Raw genomic sequence first — 20,863 nt, 5'->3', positions numbered from 1 at the left:
CCCTAGCAACTTTCAGTGTTCAGAATCCATTTTTTACACAAGCTGCACATCTAATATATTGTCAGTGGTCGCACTTGCAATCTAGCTGTATTCACGGGCAAGTAGTCTTACATGTCAGTTGGTAGCTCCAAGACTGGTTCAATAGGGTTTTGATAGGCATTGTGATATATGGGTGAAGACCAGCGTCCAAACTGGAACCCTCACTGGCCTACTGCATCTGTAGATGGATCCCTTTGGCCAGAGGAGAGTGCGAGTTTGTAAACTGAGACAAAATTTCTCTCATCTTTTAAAAAAAAACTGGTAAGAGAAGATGCCAGCTTCCCAGGCCCAAGATCCAGCTATCTCAGTTAGGGCTTCCCTCAGAACCAAGCTGCCCAAACAGATGAACCAGGGTAGTGTAGTATTATTTAAAGTGTCAGACCAGGTACCGGGGAGCCCTCGGTTTCTTAATAAAGGCTTAAATCCTCACCTTTGCTTGCCTTCCCACAGCACTCTCTTCTAGCCGAGGCAGTGCCCCATCATCGCAGAGTGTGTCCCTCTGGCACAAGGCCCTTTCTGCTCCCGCAAGATCCACGGAGCAGAACACCGGTGGCGACGATAAAACAGTCTGAATCAGCAAAAAGGGACAAAAGAATCCAAAGACCTGTCAGAAACTTAAAAACCACAATAGTCCTGATACTCCGTCTATACATAAAAGACACAGCAGTGATAAAGCAAAAACAAAAAAGAGAACCAATAAAAGCCACCACATAAAAATCTGGCTTGAAAAAACTCACTGGAATTTAGCCTCCATCTGGTCTCTGGTCAGCTGAGTGACCCTGGGCCAGCCACCTTCTGTCTTCCTCAAGCCATCTCAAGTCTTCCTCTTTTCCTAGTGATATTTTAGTCGAGAGCTGCCCGGCCGTGACCCCAAGAAGCATTCTGGTATTTCCCTTGCAATGCCTTTCTTCCAGAAGGCGAATCCTGGTACACACTTATCCCTGTCAATCTCTCTCTTCGCCTCTCCCGGTGGGTGCCATAGCAATCCGTGATGAGAAGGATCTTTCACTCTTTCAGACTGACATGATATAAAATGAGAATTGACGGGGACGTTCTTCAGCTGTCTGAAGCCGGCTTCACAAATCACGGGCATGACATTTGTTCCAGCAAACTGAATGGGAATTCAGCTGCCGAGGTTTTCCTCTCCACTCCCCTGCCATTATTTCATTTAATGCTGTAGGAACATTTCATGTATTTATAACTCCATCTCCTGTGCTATTTAAAAAAGGAAGCATTTAAAAAAAAAAAACAGTGCAAGAATTGCTCCAAGGTTTGACTGGGGGGAGGGCGGGAAAGTGGGTCACGACTGCACAGTTAACAGCCAATCAGCACCACCCACAGCTGGCTGCTCCTGCAAATTTGGATGAGCTTGGCTTGCAGATTTCCCGGACTATTTACCGAATTAAGATCCTCTCCCCAAATCCTGTTCTCCAACCCTTTGCCTGCAAAAGTGAAGCAAATGACACAAGAATGGAGCCTGGAGAGGGTGGTGTTGGGGGCGGGGGAGGGACTTCAGTAGGGTATATCACCTCTAGAGTTGCCAACTCCAGGTTGGGAAATTCCTGGAGATTTAGGGGTGGAGCCTGGATAGGGCGGGGCTTGGGGTAGGGAGGGACCTCAGCTGGGTATGCTGCCATAGAATCCCACTTCCAAAGCAGCCATTTTCTCCAGGGGACCTGATCTCTGTGGCCTGGAGATCAGTTGTAATTCCAGATCTCAGGGTCCACCTGGAGGCAATTGTTCATCCTGGAAGGAGCACTCTTATGTACATGGAGGGAAGTTTAAGGAAGAAAATCGACACTCCCCCGCCCTTAAAAAACAAATCCTCTCCTTTACCAACCTGGGTTTAAATTCTGTGAAGTGTTAATTGCTGCATCTCTTTGTATTGGAAGAATCAAAGAGGTGGGGGGGAGAAGCATGGGGGGGATTGCAAAGACTGCAAATAGTAATTAACATGCAGATTTGGAGACGGAAGCACATCTGTGTGTTTTGGTTGCCTCTGTGTTTGTTTAGCTGATGCGTCTGTGGCTAAACTGGAGTGTCGTTTAGCCCTGCAATTAGCAGCATAAATATGAATTTGGGATGACACTAATTATTGTATGCAATAGCTTTTCTTTCCCCTTAAATGGCGCTGACACTCATTTGCCCCCAGGAGGACATGAACTCGGTGGGTGGTTTTCTATAAGGATTTTTCCAAATAAGACAATGAAGGGAGGGGGGGACCCAGTAAAATCCCCACTTTAATTAAAAGGCAAAGGAAGCTTTTCTAAGCTATTTTTTTTAAAAAACACAGCACTCGGCAAGCTGTCGTCCCTAATGCATACGTTACTGTAAAATGCATTGAAATTAATTGGGCTCATTTCAAGGGGCAGTCGTTGAGGTGGAGGAGTTCCATTAATTGCCTTTGTGTTATGGGAAGCCTTGAAGGAGAGGTAAGAATAAATTAAAGAAGTAACCCTTGCAGAAGTTTAAGCGTGAGCACCAGGCACACAATCGGTGAGCAGAAAAATCCACTGGGTCGGAGTGTACAGAAGCAATACCCTTTGCTCGGCCTCCAAACCGTCTTTCCTAGATCCAGTTCTACGGAGATGCTGTTGTTTGAGGAAAGTGGGGAAGGCGTATTCCGCTCATGGACAGGGGCGCTCTGGAAATCTAGTTGGTCTTTAAGGGGCCTGGATCTTTAGCAACCTGAATTTTGCTCTTCTTTATTATGACACCAGCACAGTGCTCATCAACTCTGATAGGCAAGGGGTAAGTGGACAGTTCCCATTCCATCCTGAATCCCACTCACTGCACCGTCCCACCAAACAGCCCCGATCTTGCCGTTGGCCTGCACCAAAGAGGGGCTCCCCCAGAAACTATGTAGTAACAAAAGAGAAGTGCGAGCCACCTGATTGATTGATTGATTAGATTTTTAGCCCTCCCTCCTCGCAAGCAGGCTCAGGGCGGGTTATTCATAAATAAATTACAATGGATAAAAACAATAAAATAACATCTCAGTACAAACATGAATTTCAGTATCCCAGATGGGGCCCCCTTCCCCATTTCCCTGCCCACCATACACCAAGGAAGAAAAGGGTGGAGGTGTTCTTTACTTGGGGTAAAGAAACTAAATACTCACTTACTAACCATTCAGTGCATATAAATTATAAAGTGCAATGTATTCAAAGTGCAAAAATACAAAGTACAAAATATATGCTCTAATATGATCACAGTAAAGGAGTCCTATATCCTCTCTATATAAGAGATATAATGAAGGCACTCCACTGTAAAATAAATCCAGTAAATATCAATATAATTAATAAAGCAATTAACTCAACCGCTCCTGGATGGACACCCATCCCAGGTGATCTAAATGTCCAACCAGTGAGGATTCATTCATAAGGTGTTCAAAAATCTTCTTATTAGCGGGGAGGCAGAAAAAGTAAGTAGCAGTCGCTATATAGCCAATAGACTGATGGAGTTGTAATTTGTTTTGCCTTGGAGATAATAAACGGACTTCCAACCAATCCAACCGTAGGAGAACAGAACAAGAAGCCCGACGGGTTTGCCAGCATGTAATAATAATCCCGTTTTGAATTACACTTCCTCAAGTGCTGCTGAAACCTCCTTTAAATGTGCATTCTAATTAAAAAATTCAAAAATCAAATCTCATTCTCCTAGACAACTTGAATGATGGTAGGTCCTGGATATGAACTCAGGTTTCTTTTTTTCTTCCTTTCTTCTCACTTTCTCATCTATCATTGAGGGTCAGCAGGAATCTGAACCCTAGGCCAAGTCTCTCCAACCCTCTATTTGCCATATTTTGCCACTTCTCCCCATAATAATTCTTAAAATTGGATGATTCTTTCTTAGCCAGAAATAGGATCCCAGGACTATTATTCTGGGTCGGTGCCCCCAAGATAAGTTGTGGTAGTCGAGAATTTTTTATTATGTGTCCGGGGACGGGCCTCCCCGCCCTCGTCCCCAGCCTCCCCCACACCCTCAAAGACCCCCCGACTCACCTGGGGGCAGAAGAAGGGCAGAGGAGCAGCAGCCGCGGTGGCAGAGGAAGCTCGGCCCGAGCAGTGCCGCTGAGGAGCCCGGCCGCTGCCACTGAAGCAGAGGCCACCGAGCCACGGCCCGGGCCCAGGCAACGCGGCAGGGAGGAGAGGCCGCCACAGGCCGAGCCACTGGCAGAGCGGCCGCAAACGGTCCGCACAACTTGGGCCTGGCCACGGCAGTGGCGCCAGCGCAGGGCCATGGTGAGGCCGCCTGCAGGGCCCGGCGAAGGCCCACGCCCACTATGGGGGAGGGGCAGAGGCTGGCTGGGATGCCAACTGGCGAGAGGCCGGCCAGCCCATCAGTCGGGCAGGCTGGCGCAACTGGCCCAATAGGGTGCCAGGGGGTGGGAGGCAGGACGGCCTCCAGGTGCCAGGAGGCACAAGGGCCTCAACCCAGGTGGGGGTGGGGCCAGGTGATAGGGCCAGGGTTAGCCCAGGTAATTGGGCTCACCTGGGGAGTTGGCAATTGGGGAGCGGGGTGGGGCTTCCCCTAGAGGGAAGGAATAAAAGGAGTCCAAGGCTCCCTGGCCGGGGAGGATTAAACAGGGAGGCTGGTCCTGATGTAAAGGGCCGCTCCCTGAGGCCGAGTGCTGTGGTAATGGGCTGCTGTTTCTGCCCAACAGCCTCGGGCCATCTGAGGCCAATCCAAGGGAGCTCGGACCTCCAGCCAGCCCGTGGGCCGCCTGCATGGCCTTGGAGGGACTCCGCCCCCTAGGACCCACTGCACCACCGGAGGCGCCGGCCCAGCCGCGACAGACCTGCCAGGCGCCGCTCAGCCAGACGGTGGGGGACGTCACATTATGCTTTTATTTACTTCAATTATATTGCACCGTTCTTCCCCATGAGGACCTTACATAATCCTCCTCTCCTCCATTTAATCCTCACAACCCTGTGAGGTAGGTTAGGATGAGAATGTGTGACTGGCCCAAGGTCACCCAGTGAACTTCATGGCAGAACAAGGATTTGAACCCTGGTTTCCCCAATTCTAGACTAACTACAGCCGTTTCCACACATCCTTAAAGGAACAGCCCACTCACCGAACGCTGGCAGCTTTCCCCCTTGACTCCAGACCTCTCAATTTTCAAAACAGTTGCAGGCTGCTTGGCTTTCATTTTTTCGACGCCTTTTCTGGGACCGCGGCCAACTTCTCCTTTATTTCTGGAACAACAAAATATCTTTTTCTTATCAGCCCAGCTATAGATATTCATTTAAATGTTTTCCTTATCCACTACAGCCATGATCTTTTCCAGACCTGGGATTTCCTGAACTAGAAGCATGTGACAAGAAATCATGTGACATCAGAGTCATATGACAAGAAGGAGAGAGTCAGAATTGTGGCACATTGATGTCAAGATCGGGATCGTGAGTGGTGGTAGAAAAGAATTGGACGGGCCAGCCAGGCAACAAGAGCTGTCCTGTAGTGAGAAATAAGCCAAGAGTAATAACAACAATAATAATAACATTCAATTTATACACTGCCCTTCAGGACAACTTAACGCCCACTCAGAGTGGTTTACAAAGTATGTCATTATTATCCCCACAACAAAACACCCTGTGAGGTGGGTGGGGCTGAGAGAGCTCTGAGATAGCTGTGACTGACCCAAGGTCACCCAGTTGGCTTCAAGTGGAGGGGTGAGGAATCAAACCCGGTTCTCCAGATTAGAGTCCCACGCTCTTAACCACTACACCAAACTGAGTGGATCCAAAGCAGCAAAATCCCCCATAATCAAAACTAATAATTAAATGAATTTTTTTGAATCATTACATTTTTATCCTACCATCCCTCTTAGGAACTCTTAACCCTATATACAACTCTTCATTTTAGGATAGGCTGAGGGAAACTCTGTGGCCAAAGATGAGTTTTATACATAAGGTTGCCAACTCTGGGTGGCGAAATTCCTGGAGATTTAGGGGAAGAGACTGGGGAGGGTGGAGTTTGGGGAGGGGAGGGACCTCAGCCAGGTATAATGCCATAGAGCTCTGCTATTTTTGGCAGGGAAACTGATCTCTGTAGTCTGGAGATCAGCTGTCATTTCAGGAGGCTGGCAATCCTGTTTGCAGCTGAACAGAGATTTCAGCTTGCCTCTCCCAGACCCTAATTCAATATTCAAACTCATTCTTTTGAAAGCTTTTACTGAGTTCTCCCCCTCCCAGCTTCAGTCGGAGTATATTTTCCATATCCATGTACTAAAGTTCCTTCTCTTTTCTAATTTCTTTTTTTTGTGCTTGACGCAAATGCAAATTGATCCCGTGCACATTGGCTTCAGTTCCATCGTATTGCATGATGTTTACTCCAGCGAAAGCATGCCCGGAATGGCAGCCTTACCCAAGCTGAAGTAATACCCTTAATTTTTATCTCCACGTTTTATCACGAAACGTGAGAAAAGAAGGACGACAGAGCACGGCCCCTTGGTTCTGCCGCGAAATGTATCATCCTCTTGGGTGCCGTGCAGGAATCTGATTAACACACTGCCTGGGAACCGAGTGAATGGCATAATACACTCCAGGGGCGTGAGTGTCATCACACCGAGAAGCATGTGTATTAATGGCAGGGATAGAGCTGTGTGCAACCGCAAGCAAAGAAGCGTTCCTTGTCCGTTTGACACCCATGAATAATGGAAGACGCGGCATTCCATTTGGTACACACAACTAATCTTTTATCCTGCGCACCCCTGGAGTGGGCCGCAAGAAAACGAGGCCGGTGTCAAATTTTTCACACTCGCACACCCCCCGTTATCATTAGCCTAGTTGAAAGCCTTGGACACCACTCCTCTAATTGAAGCTCTTGCCCGACATGATTTTATTAGTTCGCCGTGGCAACCATTAAATGGAATCCGGACATTGCACCCCCTCTCCATGCAATTGTTGGTCCCCCATAAAAAGACTTATAATTAGAGATGCATTTAACGTGTCTAGGGTGGGGAAAGCACTGTCATGTATGCCTGCATGCCTGCCAATAATGTGTTTTGCATTTTGTGCTGATCATAACTGTTTGCTAAGGTTGTATTCTGTATACTGTATATATCATCTGAGAGTGTGTTAACTGCTAACATGTAATATACTGGGCCAGAAGGGGTTGACTGTTATCTGTTCACTTCTGGAGCAAGTGTCCTTGGATGCAAGCTGTGGGCAGCGAGCAATGTATCTTTTCTCAGAGACTGCGATGATTTCAGTCTGTACTCTGTCTAGCCTAAACTAATCAGTTCCCATGTAACTCTTTGGGGTTTTCGCACCAGAATGTCAATGGACCCAAAGGGCGGGAAGTTTCCCTATAATTAGTAGTGCCCTTCTTTGAATAGTCACTTCTGCCAATTGCTACCTTTGTGTGAACACCTTGAACTGTATGGATCTCTAATAAAAGTTACTTCAACCAATGCACCTGAGTGCTTGCTGTGAGGGACTTGGGGATCTAACTGCCAAGGACTGACAAGCACCATGGCAAGTGAGAGCAATGTACGATGGTTGTTGTGGATTTTCCGGGCTGTATCGCCGTGGTCTTGGCATTGTAGTTCCTGACGTTTCGCCAGCAGCTGTGACTGGCATCTTCAGAGGTGTAGCACCGAAAGACAGAGATCTCTCAGTGTCAAAGTATGGAGAAGATGTTAGCAGGTAATTTGTACCTACTCAGGAAGGTGGGTTTGGGTTGCGTCATCCTGTAAGAGTTTCCCAGGGTGTGGAATGCTAATGGAATGCTAATGCTTCACTGTATCCTGAGGAGGTTCTTCTGCATCTGGATTGGTGCTTGATATGCTAATCTTATCTGCAGGGTTATTGTAAGATGTAGAGTATTTTGTTAGCCTAGTGTTTTTTAGGACTGGAAACCATGCTCTATTCATTCTTAAAGTCTCTTCTTCTCTATAGAGAGCAATGTACATTTATGCACCCAGGGAGTCTCGATGCCTGATGCTCAGCATGGATTTATTATTCATCACCCACCTAGGCATCAGTCACAGCAGCAAGATCGGATCATTCCAGGGCAGGTTGGACTTCTGCACTGAAATCAGGAAAAGGCAGAAGCAGATAGGAAGATTTTAGCCAAAAGAAGACAAATTAAAGGGGTGACAGATTGACAAATATTAGATATGTCTGTGGAGGACAAAACTTCAAAAGATGTCTTATATGGAGTCAAAGCACTGCTCCAGCTTGGACAGAATTGTGTCTGTACTGTGGAACCTCGTGTTTTGATAGTGTCCCTGCTTTATTGCAGCAGATCATCATATCTGGACTTGCCTTGGACAGTGTTCCAAAATGTTTGGTGGGCTAGAATGTGGTGCCAGCCTGCAAGGAACATATTTCACCTATACCTAAAGATGGCTCCCTGGTCATTCCCAGGCACAATTCAAAATGAACCTTTTAAACCAAAAAGCCCTAATTCACTAGAAGAAACCCTCCTTTCCAACATAAGTCCCAGAATAGTTAAGTCACTAGTCCCAGAATAGTTACATCCAGGGATCATTTTGAGGGGGAATGCGCCGGAACGCAGTTCCAGCAGTTCCCCAAAGAGGTCACATGTCAGGTGGCCCCGCCCATCTGACTCTCGGCTATTTTGGGCCCGTTTCAGCCTGGATTGGGGCTGAAACGGCCCGAATCGGGCCTCTGACAGGTGGTGGATCACTCTCCCAAGCAGCAGCCCGATCCTGACCATTTTGGGCCCCTTTTCTGCAATTTTCAGCCCCTTTTGCCATTTTGAGCCCAATTTCGGCCCTGAATGGCCAGGATTGGGTCCAAAACAGCCAGGATAGGTGATGTCAGGGGTGTGGCATATGCAAATCAGTTATGCTAATGACACACTTCTGGTGATGGCAAGGGGCATGGTATATGCTAATGAGTTATGCTAATGAGTTCCTCCAGCTCTTTTTCTACGAAATGACACCTGGTTACATCAATTGCCAATTTGTTTCTGGGTTCAGTTCCCAGTGATGGTTTTGATCTTTAAAGCCCTGCGTAGCCTGGAGTCTCCATGTCTCCAAAGGGCTGCCTCTGCCTGGGTGAACCTGTGCTCCAATGCTGGTCAGAAGCTCAGGTGCTCCAGCTGCCCCCGGCCACAGAGAGGTCAAGAGCCAGCACAAGGTATTGTTTCGACTAGGATCTGGAAGACCCAGGTTCGAATCCCCGCTGTGCTATGGGAGCTCACTGGGTGAATCTGAATAAGGCATCGGACGTGGGAATGGACGACAATTTATGCCTGATTATTAGTCTGGGTGGGGATGCCAGCTCCATAATGTATAAATGGATCCTGTGAGCACCACTTTGTTCCCCGAAAATAAGATCTAAGCCTACACCCACAGAAACACCAGACAAGTGGATATATTGAGCAGAAAAGAACAGGTTCCAAACTCAGACCTCAGAGATCCCTTCGAAAAGGGCATTGATCCCTTGCGTACAGACTTTCTCAGAGCTGCTCCAGAGAATGTTTTTTTTAAACTCTTTTAAAATGGCCCCTTTATAGGCCTGTCCAAAGGAAGACCGACCGGGAACCCTCCTTTCACTCATCTCAGGTTGTAAAGGGTGTCCCTAAGGATTTTAATTAGGTCCGGGATTGCACTTAACTCCCCGTTAATGCTGCAATTCGAAAGCAGGCTTGCTGGAGTCCAGGTTTTGTTTGATGTGCTTGTGGAAGTGGATCTTAATTGCTTGTTGAGTGGTTTTTAAAGCACGGCTTGGCTTTCACAGTTTGAGTTGTCGTAGCAAAAACTGTTATGGGGGGGCAATGTTCACCAGCAACCTGGGGTATCTGGAAAAAGAGATGGCAAGAATCTAACCCAAGTCAATCACGTCCATCTCAATTACTAACAATAGATTCCGTCTCAACTCATAAAAAGTTGCCACATGCTGAGTGGAAGCTAAGACGACAAAACTGAGGCTATCGTCCTTCGGTGACATCATGAGAAGACAAGATTCTCGGGAAAAGTCAATAATGCTGGGGAAAGAGGAAGGCAGTAGGAAATGAGGAAGACCTAAAACGAGATGGCTGGGCTTAATAAAAGAAGCCACATTCTCAAGTTTGCAAGATCTGAGCAAGTCTATTAATGATAGGTTGTTTTAGAGATCTTTCATTCATAGGGTCGCCATGGGTCGGAGGCCACTTGATGGCACATAACACACACACAGATACTGAGTGAGATCATTGGGTTCGCCTAGCTCGGTATTGGAGGCAGTTGTCCAAGATCTTGGACAGAAGAGAGCTTTCTTAACACTGACCACTTCAACGCTTTAACTCAAGGTGCCATGGAATGAACCTGGGACATTCCGTAATTTATTTATTTATAGTCAGCCTTTCTTTTTCTTCTTTATTAAATATTTTAATTGGGTGGAACATACAAATTCAAACTACAATACGAGTCAAATAATAATAAATAAACAAAATATAGAATACAGACTTTAAAGTAACATTCGTTAGATTAACTATATACATACATACATTACAAGTTTTTGATCTAACTTAAGTCATATATAGTACGGCATTGTAACATTGTGTTGTTTGCATAATTATGCTTTTCTATAAATAAAAAGTGTATCGCTATCATTGGTTTGGAGTATGAAGATCATTCTTGCTAATGTAATCAAAAAATGGTATGCATTTGTCATAAAATTGTGTAGTGATGATAATTAATGTAGTAGATTGGTAAATATTGTCTGTAATTTTTTCGATAATAAATTGATCCCATACTCTGGAATAAAATTGGCTTATATAGTCAGACTTTCTCACTGAGAATCAAGGTAGAGTCCAGGATTGATTGATTGATTACATATGTAGCCTGCTCCTCATTTGTAGCTGGAGCTCAGTACAGATAACATCAAGATTACATTTACATTAAAATTTTAACATTAAAACCATACTAAATAACAGGTCCGTCATTAAAACAATTCTAGATGGCAGGAAACTCCCCCATAGCTCAGCCTCAGGATATAAAAGAGAGCAATCAAACAACCAATAAATAGTGCATTAGGACTAAAGGTAAAGGTAGTCCCCTGTGAAAGCACAGAGTCATTACTGACCCATGGGAGGACGTAGCATCACAAAGTTTTCTTGGCAGACTTTTTACGGGGTGGTTTGCCATTGCCTTCCCCAGTCATCTACACTTTACCCCCAGGAAACTGGGTACATTAGGACTAGAGAACAATATGAACACCAAACTATCTAAGATGAATTTCAGGTGGGTAGCTGTGTTGGACTGCAGCAGAAAATCAAGATTCGAGAGTCGTGGCACCTTAAAGTTCAGCAAGATTTCCAGAGTGAGAGACAAAGTTCTCTTTGAGCCAGTTTGGTGTAGTGGTTAAGAGCGCGGGACTCTAATCTGGAGAACCGGGTTTCATTCCCCACTCCTCCACTTGAAGCCAGCTGGGTGGCCTTGGGTCAGTCACAGCTCTTCCAGAGCTCTCTCAGCCCCACCCACCTCACAGGGTGTTTGTTGTGGGGATAATAATAGCATACTTTATAAACCGCTCTGAGTGGGCGTTAAGTTGTCCTGAAGGGTGGTATATAAATCGAATGTTGTTGTTGTTATTTGTCAGATACATATCTCTCGAAAGCTTATCTCCTGGAAATCTTGTTGGTGTTTAAGATGCCGCTGGACTCAAACCTTACTTATCTAAGGCAAGGTATACTATAAATAATACAGAAAGTGAATGGCAAGGTATAAGACAAAGCAGAGAAAGAATCAGTTTGGTACTGCAGTTTGCTAACTGAGCCGGAAGTACTGACTGTGCGACTTTGAATACTAGAGTACATTAATAATTGTATTCTTTTGCTCTCTACAAAGACTTTATCATATATTTTGATACAAGCATGTTTTTTACATGGCATTTATTTATGTGTTAATGAGTTGTGTAGTTAGTTTGCCACAGTTTACTTGTATAAGAAAATGCAGTAAAAACAGTCATTGCCATAGACTATAACCCTGTTTTATTATGAAGATGCCACCCAGAGCTGTTCATTCTACTACAATTCTAATCTCTTTTTAAAAATGACCTCTCGAACATTTCAGTTTTGCACATTCTGTGGAATGACAGACTTCCTGGCCTCCTCAGGTGGGAGCCATCACAGAGAATACTCTTGAATGGGCAGCTGCCAATTCTATCCATCTGCAGAGTGGCACCTTCAATCGATTTTTATTTATTTATTTATTCGATTCAATTTATGTTCCACTCACCCTGCAAGTGGGCTCAGAGCAAATCGTAACAAGAATAAAACCAACAGAGTAGCATAAAAGTATAAAAACATCAGTGACAAATTCATTGAAACAGCAGCACGCATATATTGCGCCACCCTCTGATATCAGCAAATCTGTGGGGCAGCGTGGCCAGTTGATGAGCAGCAGAACCAGGGGGCTGAGATGAGCAAAGCCGTGGCGGGGGAGCCCAGCAGGAGAGGTGGTCCGGCAGGTATGTGAGTCCAAGGTAATTCAGGACTTTGTAGGTTATAGTTAGCAGCGGCATAGCATGGGTTTGGAGTGCCCAGGGCAATTCCTGGGCTCCACATGCGCGTGCGCAAAGTGCGCGTGCGCTCCTGGGACTGCATGATGACATCACTGGAAGTGACGTCATCACACAGGGCGTGGGAGCGCTCCTGCAATTTGGGCCACTCGCCTCCCTGCCTCCACCAGGCAGCCCACCATGGCAGCCGCCTGCACCGCCGCCGGCTGCTTGGCCTGCTCCTCAGCTGCAGGATGGCCAGCTCAGCGCCCAGCAAGCCGGCCACCCCGTCGGTGCAGCAGGCGGCCAGGGCACCACAGGAGGTCTCCCACGGAGTGCCGGCTGTCCTCGGCATGGCACCCAGTGGCACCCCCCCCCAAAAAAAATTATGTGCCTGGGCAACTGCCCCTCTCACCCCACCCCCCCACTGATAGTTAGAACCTTGAACTGAACTCAGTATCTCCCACTAAACTATGGTGATATCCCACATCAGACCATTGGCCCACCCCAATCATTGTAACCTGCTCCAAATGACACCACCCTCCCCCAAGTACGTTTGCATGTACATGCTCTCAAGTCGCAATGGACATAAGGCAATCCCAGCAAGGGGCTTTCAAGGCAAGGGAGAAACAGAAGCGGTTTGCCATTGCCTCCTTCTGCAGAGCCTTCCTTGGTGGTAATGAGGGCTTTTTTTTTCAGCGGGAACGCTTTGGAACGGAGTTATGGCACCTCTTACAAATTGTCACATGGCCGGTGGCCCCGCCCCCTGATCTCCAGACAGAGGGGAGTTTAGATTGCCTCCGTGCCACTCAGCGGCATGGAGGGCAATCTAAACTCCCCTCTGTCTGGAGATCAGGGGGCGGGGCCACTGGCCATGTGACCATTTTCGCTGATGGCAATTTAAACTTTTAAAAACTCCCCCCTTGTTCCAGCTGACCCAAAGTGACGTCATTGTGCGGTCCTGAGTTCCACCACCTCTTTCCCCAGAAAAAAAGCCCTGGTGGTAACCCAAACAAGTACATCCCTGCTTAGCTTCCAAGATGTGCCAAGACTGGGCTATTACCCTGCCACTTTCCCCTCTCCCTTTCCAAAGTACAGATGTGCCATATCCCTTCCAAGCACTACCGGTAACATGAAACGTCTCCTGATTAGACGAGAGGCATGTCTTGGCACAATTAACACAGCAGAAAACAGGCTAGGATCCAGCCAAACATTTCTGTGGGTGGAAGGATTTCCGCCACAGAGTGCGACTTTCTCACCTCCCCCTTCCCACCGCAGCTCCAAACGGCCCCTAAAATGCAGCTGAAACGTTCTCCTGGATCGAAGCCACCGCTTGGCGAACACTCCGCTCAGGAATTGACACAGCGTTTTAACAAAATGTAATTGCAGCCGTTCCTCTTTCATGGACCACAGACTTTCTATATATTATAGATCTTGGGTTTTCTCTGCCAGTGTGGTCTTTTGGCTTATTCCTACCCTGCTGTTTGCTAAGTCCCTCCCGTGACCCCGACTATCTTGTCTTTCAAGCTTGTGCTGACTCAAACCCTACGGCTGCCCAAAACCACCCAAAGCCACCATCTTGCCTGGCTTCCTTACTGAGGTATTAACCAAGGAAGCCATTCCTTCTTCAAGCTTTGGTGAGGGTGTTGGAGTCTACCAAGCCAATCTCAGAGACATCTGAACTGTGTATCATGAACCACCAGTTACTTGTCAAATCAACTGCAAAATAGTAGAGTCCAGTAGCACCTTTAAGACTGGCCAACTTCATTGTTGCATAAGCTTTCGCGAACCACAGTACTCTTCGTCAGATGCAAGAGAACTGTGGTACTCGAAAACTTATGTTACAATAAAGTTGGTTAGTCTTAAAGGTGCTACTGGACTCTTTACTATTTTGCAACTACAGACGAACATGGCTAACTCCTCTGGATCTTAACAAATCAGCTGTTTTCACAGTCCTGGGCAAGCAGCAAAGGGGAGTTTTACTTCACATCCTGAGGTGGGTTGCCCTATATGTTTGGTGAGCTCCTTTGAGGCTCATGGGTCACCAGTTGGGCAAGCCGATTGTCCCAGACAGAGAACAAAGCAGTCAATTGGTGGAGTCCGTTCCAGACATCTGGAGCGCTCAGCTGTGTATGTGTTTTTTTTTTAAATGGGGGAAATACACACCATGTGGGCTGAGAGATCCATAAAATGTTCAAAGAAGTCCCGTTGTCAATTTGTTCTTCAGAGGCCACCGCTAGCTAATGGAGCAGCCAGCAAACTCAGCCAAAAAGAAGACTTAAGATCTTTTGGGTTATTAGGCTTTAAGGAAAAAAGAAGGCCGCACTGGGAAACAGGCTGTACCAAAGAAATACATTCACAATCCAGTACGGCAGGAAAGCCAGCCAATATGCTGGCGAACTCGTCTTCACAAAATGTTTTTATTGCTTTGTAATATATAAATATATGCCAATACATAAAGTTATCCAGACGTTAGGAAAGATCAAGGAACATTCTTCCATCCGCTGGTTCACCACACAGATGCAAAGGAATGCAAATATATGCTAATATGTTTAATCTGCCCGTGATATATATGTTGTGGGATGTAGCATTCTAAGCAAAATGTGCAGTTCACCTTGGCACACGATTTTACTTTTCTTTTGCACAGAACTCACAGTGTGATGCTTAATGCACACACATACACTTTTGGTAGCCTCATGTCCGTACCAGCGATGTTCAAAGGGGATTAATCAAAAACTGGAAAAGCAAATGGGAAAAAAACCTCATTGCTTAACAAGAAACCAATAGGAAAAAGGTAATATTAACAGTCTTTGATATTCTAGAGTCTAGTTAGAGGAAAGGAGAGAGAAAGAAGATACTTAACTGACAGGGAAGATTTCCAATCAGCAGGGTCACACAGCACCAAAGAAGAGAATTGTACAAATAGGTCTTTCTTTCTAGTATTTCCACCACCCATGCTGGTGTCCCAGTGTTTTGGTAAGCACTTCCTTAACTCTGTAAATGCAGTGGTTCCTGTTTGCTTATTTTATCTTCTGTATTTTGCAACTGCCCACTCTGTTAAATTGCTGCTGCCTGTATCTATTGAGGTGTCTAAGCTCTTGTGCTGGCCGATCTGTTATTGTTGCTTGCCTTCCTGTCTCAGAGTAATCAAGTATCTACTCTACCCTTCTTCGTTTTCTTCTTCTTTATTAAAAAAGTAGAGTCCAGTAGCACCTTTAAGACTAACCAACTTTATTGTAGCATAAGCTTTCGAGAACCACAGATGCATTTTGCGACTACAGACTAACACGGCTAACTCTTCTTATTTATTGGCATTCATAACATAAGATCAATAACTCAGAAGAATAACAGTGTTTAAGAGTAAGAACAATGCAGTCAAATAAACAGAGCATTAGCCCTCTCTGGATTGCTGCCTGCCTCTTCGAAGAGTTGCAAGCAGTCTTCCGGTCATTCTTGGAGAGGAATGCCTCCTTTTGTATGCTCTGTAACCCTGCCTGCCATAGAGTGCCAGCCAGTGCCTTTCTTGCCAATGTCACCCTCTGTTCCCTCTCCCTCTACATACTCTGTACACCAGTTTGGTGTACTGGTTAACAGTGGCAGGGCTCTGATCTGGAGAACCAGGTTTGATTCCCCACTCCTCCGCTTGAAGCCAGCTGGGTGACCTTGGGTCAGTCACAGCTCTCTCAGAGATCTCTCAGCCCCACCCACCTTACAAGGCGATTGTTGTTGGGGCGATAATAATGACGTACTTTGTAAACTGCTCTGAGTGGGCATTAAGTTGTCCTGAAGGGCGGTATATAAATCGAATGTTGTTGTTGTTGTTCCTTGGGCTTCCCAATGCAAGCCTCTTTGCCGGTAATGCCAGAGCGCCAAACGCCTCCCTGTGGTGGCCCTGCAAGTGAGAAATTAAATGCTTATAATATGGGAACTCTGTCCTCTGATCTACCTGACATAGGGTTGGCCAGTGTCCAGGTGGGCCCTGGAGATCTCCCAGAATTCCAACTGATCTTCGGATGACACAGATCAGTTCCCCTGGAGAACATGGCTGCTTTGGAGGATGGACTCTATGGCATTATACCCCGCTGAGGTCCCCTCTCCAAACCCCAGCCTCTCTGGGCTTAACCCCCAATCTCCAGGAATTTCCCAACCCACAGCTGTCAACTTTAGCTGACATTGGCCAATCTCTGAACATTTCACCCAGTTCCATCCAGAAATGAGTTTGAAATCAACAGAAACAAAACCAGGAGTATTTTTTTAAAAAAAAGATTAAGATTAATAAAAAGAAAAGAAAATGAAATGTTTTTAATTTTTAAAAAATTACCAAAAACTTTTGTGTTCATCCTTAATGTCAAGACACGTTATGGAATAAAAAATAAGCTGGGCTGCGCAAAAAGTCTTGAGGCCTTCAAGCATTTCTCACTCTAGGAAATAATGACAATCTGCTGTTGACAGCTGGGAGTGTTAAAAAAAATTCCCAGCATGGGCGTGTGATTCAAACAGAAGTGAGAAGGATGGTAATAGCTTTCCTTTTCCAATCTGGAATCCAAAAGTCATTCTTAAGGTTGCTTTCTTTCTTTCTCTCCTCATCCCCACCAAAGAAAAGCAGGCTTCACTTTCTGGTCAGACCAAGCCTACAAGGTGTGCTGCCCCTCAGGGACCCAAGAAACCTCTCACTTTGGCTAACAGGGCAGGCCCCCACACGTCCCATGTTGTGCCAATAACGCTTCCATTTGCAAAACCTGTTTGTTTTTCAGTCTGTTTAGAGAGCAAAAAGCGGGGAAGTAAGAGGAAGGTCGCACAACTCAGGCCATTTCCATACGGTCTTATAGGGATGGCCCACTCACGGAACACGGGTGTCTTTCCCCCAGGAATCCAGACGTCTCCATTTTCAAAAACAGTTGAGGACTGACTGGCTTCTGTTTTTTCGGTGCCTTTTCTGGGAACGCACTTTCTGCAGGCACCGAAAAAACAGAAGCCAAACAGCCGGCAACCGTTTTGAAAATGGAGATGTCTGCATTCCTGGGGGAAAGCCTTTTTCTTCCTCTTGAGTCCCACTACTGCCACGCACTCTGCAGGTGGCCTTGGGTCAGCCACTCCTCTCAGCCCAGCTCCTCAGCTGTATGGTGTGGATAATAATAACACTGTTCACCGTCTGAGTGGGCACTAATCTATCCAGATGGGCAGCATATAAGCACACTTGTTCTTGTTATTAATTAGTGGAAGTCCACTGATCCTTGGATGCCTGATATAGGGAACAGCACCGCTCCATTCTCTCTTGATAGGATATCCCCCACTGTCAAGAGTACAGGGATTCATCTATACTGGGATGGTATGGCTCCCTACAATAATTTGGATAAGGCTGAGATGCAGGAGTTCTGAAACCCAATTCGTCCCTGCTCCTTTTTCTTCCTCTCGCCACCACTGAACAACTATCACAACCTTAATACTGAATAGATACCGGATTTTTTTCTCATAATTGCTGCCTCAAAGTAAATAAATGATTGCATTGTTAAAGGAGTTTCCACCATGTAAAGGTCATTTCAACTTACTATGTTAGAACAGCACTTTTAAAATTTCCCTTTCACTGTTCCAATCTGCCCCTTCTGTAATTTTTAATCCTCACCCCCTCCCCTTCAGTGATTTTAGGGACTTATTAACAGCACTGGGGTCTAATTGACCCCAGTACTTTTAGTGAAACCCTAAAATCCAGAAAGAAAATGGGGGTAATTGAAACAACACAGAACCACCATTACCTTTAACACAGGCCACATGAAGTATGAAGTAGCACATTTTGGCAGGGAGGGGGATATTTCATTTTTAAAAATTCCTTTGGGGTCAACTATTACCCTAAAAACATAGGAAGAGCATTTTCGAGGCTTGCCTTTATCCCTGGAAAGAGGAAAGTGAGCTTAGCCGGGCTCATTTTTCCAAAGCCATTTCAAAAGCTATAAAGAGAACAATTCAAAATAAGCATTCCCTCCAAGCATCCCTCCTTTTAAACCCCACTTTTCTTACTGTCAACAATGAAATGCATTTTCAGAAGAGCAGAGAATAACAAACTCCTCCACTGTAGCTGACTTTGGAATAACTCAGCGGAAAGAAGTGAGAGTTGTTTTCCTAGCTGAGCCAGCAGGAGCAGCAAAATCATTTTATTAGACCCCGTTGGGCTGCTCCAGTGGTTCATTCCTTTCTGACACATGGCCAGGTTTCAGATCTCGCATTGCACATCTTCGCCAGAGGCCAAAATGGGATTCATTTCAAACCGGATCATTCCTTCTTCCCCCACATCCCCATACCGCTGAAATGGGAAGAGTAATGCACGGCATGTTGCTAGGAGGGGAATGATCCCTGAGGAAATACTTTGAAATGAACGTGAACTGGGTTAGGGGTAAAACTGGCGTGTTGTTCCACAAGGGCTGCCAATGTTGGGGGTTAGGAAATCCCTGGTGATTTGGGGGCGGAGCCTGGGAAGGGCAGGGCTTAGGAAGGGGAGGCACCTCAACAGAGTCTATTGCCGTAGCGGCCATTTTCACCTAGGGACAGGGCTTTTTTTCCAGCTGGAACGCGGTGGAACGGAGTTCCGGAACCTCTTGAAAATGGTCACATGGCTGGTGGCCCCGCCCCCTGATCTCCAGACAGAGGGGAGTTGAGATTGCCACTGAGCAGCCAGAGGGCAATCTAAACTCCCCTCTGTCTGGAGATCAGGGGGCAGGGCCACCAGTCATGTGACCATTTTCTCCGAGGGCAACCCACTGAGTTCCACCACCTCTTTTCCCAGAAAAAAAGCCCTGCCTAGGGAACTGATCTCTATAATCTGGAGATCAGCTGAATTCTGGGCCCCATTTGGAGGTTTGTCCATGCAAACACCAAGAGTCCTTGTTTTTATTAAAACATTTGATTTTTTTCCCCTTGATGCCAGGCCTTAGCCCTGGAGAAAAGAAGAGGGTTCAGCCATAGCCAGCTCCCAGATAACGTGGTGCAACTTTGCATCCAAACCTCCTGTATTAATTTTCGGGGACACTCCAAGCAACCTCCAAGAAGCTGCTTTAAATTGCTTTGTTTGGCAGTGGATAGCACAGCCTTGTGAACTATCCAGGCATGCAAAGGGGAACAAGATCCCACCCACAGTCCCTGCGCTGATCTCCACACATTGGAAGGTCCTCAGTTGTGCACGCAGTTCACACATGGAATATTATACAAGAAAAAATTCAATCCTTACGTTTGGTTCAATGCATAAATGTCATGAGTGGAGAAAGTAAGACATAGCATTAGCAAGAGTCCAATACAGAGTTGAAGAAATGCTGAAACAGAACATAAGCAATTCTAGGACTGACATTAGAGAATATAGAACTACCCAGTAGGGTCAAACTTGAAGCCCAGGCAGCACATAGGAGCACATACTTATAGCAATAGAGAGTATGTATGGCAACATAGTAGTGAAGTCTATGGTTCCTAACTCTCTAGTGAAGCATCTGAGACCCCCTCCCTACAGTACAGCCCTCCTAGCTGAGTAAAACAGCCCTTTTGAGTAATTCAGTTTTGCATCTTTTGTGGAAAGCTAGGAGCGTGGGGGCTCTCCTGACCTCTTCTCTCACACTGTGTAATCCACTTTGAGTCTCAGAGAGAAAGGCGGACTAGGTACACCAGTTTGGTGTAGTGGTTAAGAGCAGCAGGACTCTAATCTGGAGAACCGGGTTTCAGTCCTCCACTTGAAGCCAGCTGGGTGACCTTGGGTCAGTCACAGCTCTCTCAGAGCCCTCTCAGCCCCACCCACCTCACAGGGTGGTTGTTGTGGGGATAACAATGACATACTTTGTAAACTGTTCTGCGTGGGTGTTAAGTTGCCCTGAAGGACGGTATATAAATCGAACGTTATAATAATAATAAATAAATAAATAAATAAATAAATAAATAAATTTATTTATTTATTTATTTATTTATTCAATTTATATACCGCCCATCCCAGGGGCTCTGGGCGGTGAACAGTTAAAATTGATAAAAACAAAACTAAAATCAATATACAAATAATAAAACAAATGAACAAGGTGCAGTGGTGGGGAGAACCTTCCCCACCCCAAAGGTGGGAGGCCGACATGGCACCGCCCCCTTCAATCACCAAACGCCTGGCGGAACAGCTCTGTCTTACAGGCCCGGCGGAACGATAATATGTCCCGCTGGGCCCGGGTTTCCATTGACAGAGCGTTCCACCAGGCTGGGGCCAGGACTGAAAAAGCCCTGGCCCTGGTTGAAGCGAGGCGGGCTTCCTTAGGGCCGGGGACCACAAGTAAATATTTATTCGCTGATCGGAGCGATCTCCGGGGAACGTACAGGGAGAGGTGGTCCCGAAGATATGCCGGTCCCAACCC

The 20,863-nt window shown here is 46.2% G+C and overlaps 2 protein-coding genes across 3 annotated transcripts in view; both read right to left on the bottom strand.

Moving 5' to 3' along the window:
- Positions 1–4,282, bottom strand: part of DACT1 (dishevelled binding antagonist of beta catenin 1) — a 54,701-nt gene extending 50,419 nt beyond the window's left edge. The window contains exons 1-3 of the mRNA XM_054972018.1: positions 4,044–4,282; positions 2,831–2,897; positions 470–607 (exon numbers count right to left, since the gene is read on the bottom strand). Coding sequence (XP_054827993.1) covers positions 470–607; positions 2,831–2,897; positions 4,044–4,282 — 444 coding nt within the window. The remainder of the gene's footprint in view (positions 1–469; positions 608–2,830; positions 2,898–4,043) is intronic.
- The window catches only part of KIAA0586 (KIAA0586 ortholog), a 152,547-nt gene continuing 132,172 nt past the window's right edge, over positions 489–20,863 (bottom strand). For both annotated transcript variants that reach the window (XR_008596518.1, XR_008596519.1), the window contains 2 exons: positions 5,120–5,240; positions 489–607 (listed from right to left, as the gene is read on the bottom strand). The gene's annotated coding sequence lies outside the window, so the exon portion shown is untranslated. The remainder of the gene's footprint in view (positions 608–5,119; positions 5,241–20,863) is intronic.

The sequence above is a fragment of the Eublepharis macularius genome, chromosome 2 (genome assembly GCF_028583425.1).
Source record: "Eublepharis macularius isolate TG4126 chromosome 2, MPM_Emac_v1.0, whole genome shotgun sequence".
Classification (NCBI taxonomy): Eukaryota; Metazoa; Chordata; class Lepidosauria; order Squamata; family Eublepharidae; genus Eublepharis; species Eublepharis macularius.
The sequence above is the reverse complement of the archived record's forward strand: the minus strand, read 5'-3'. Positions and strand labels throughout refer to the sequence as shown.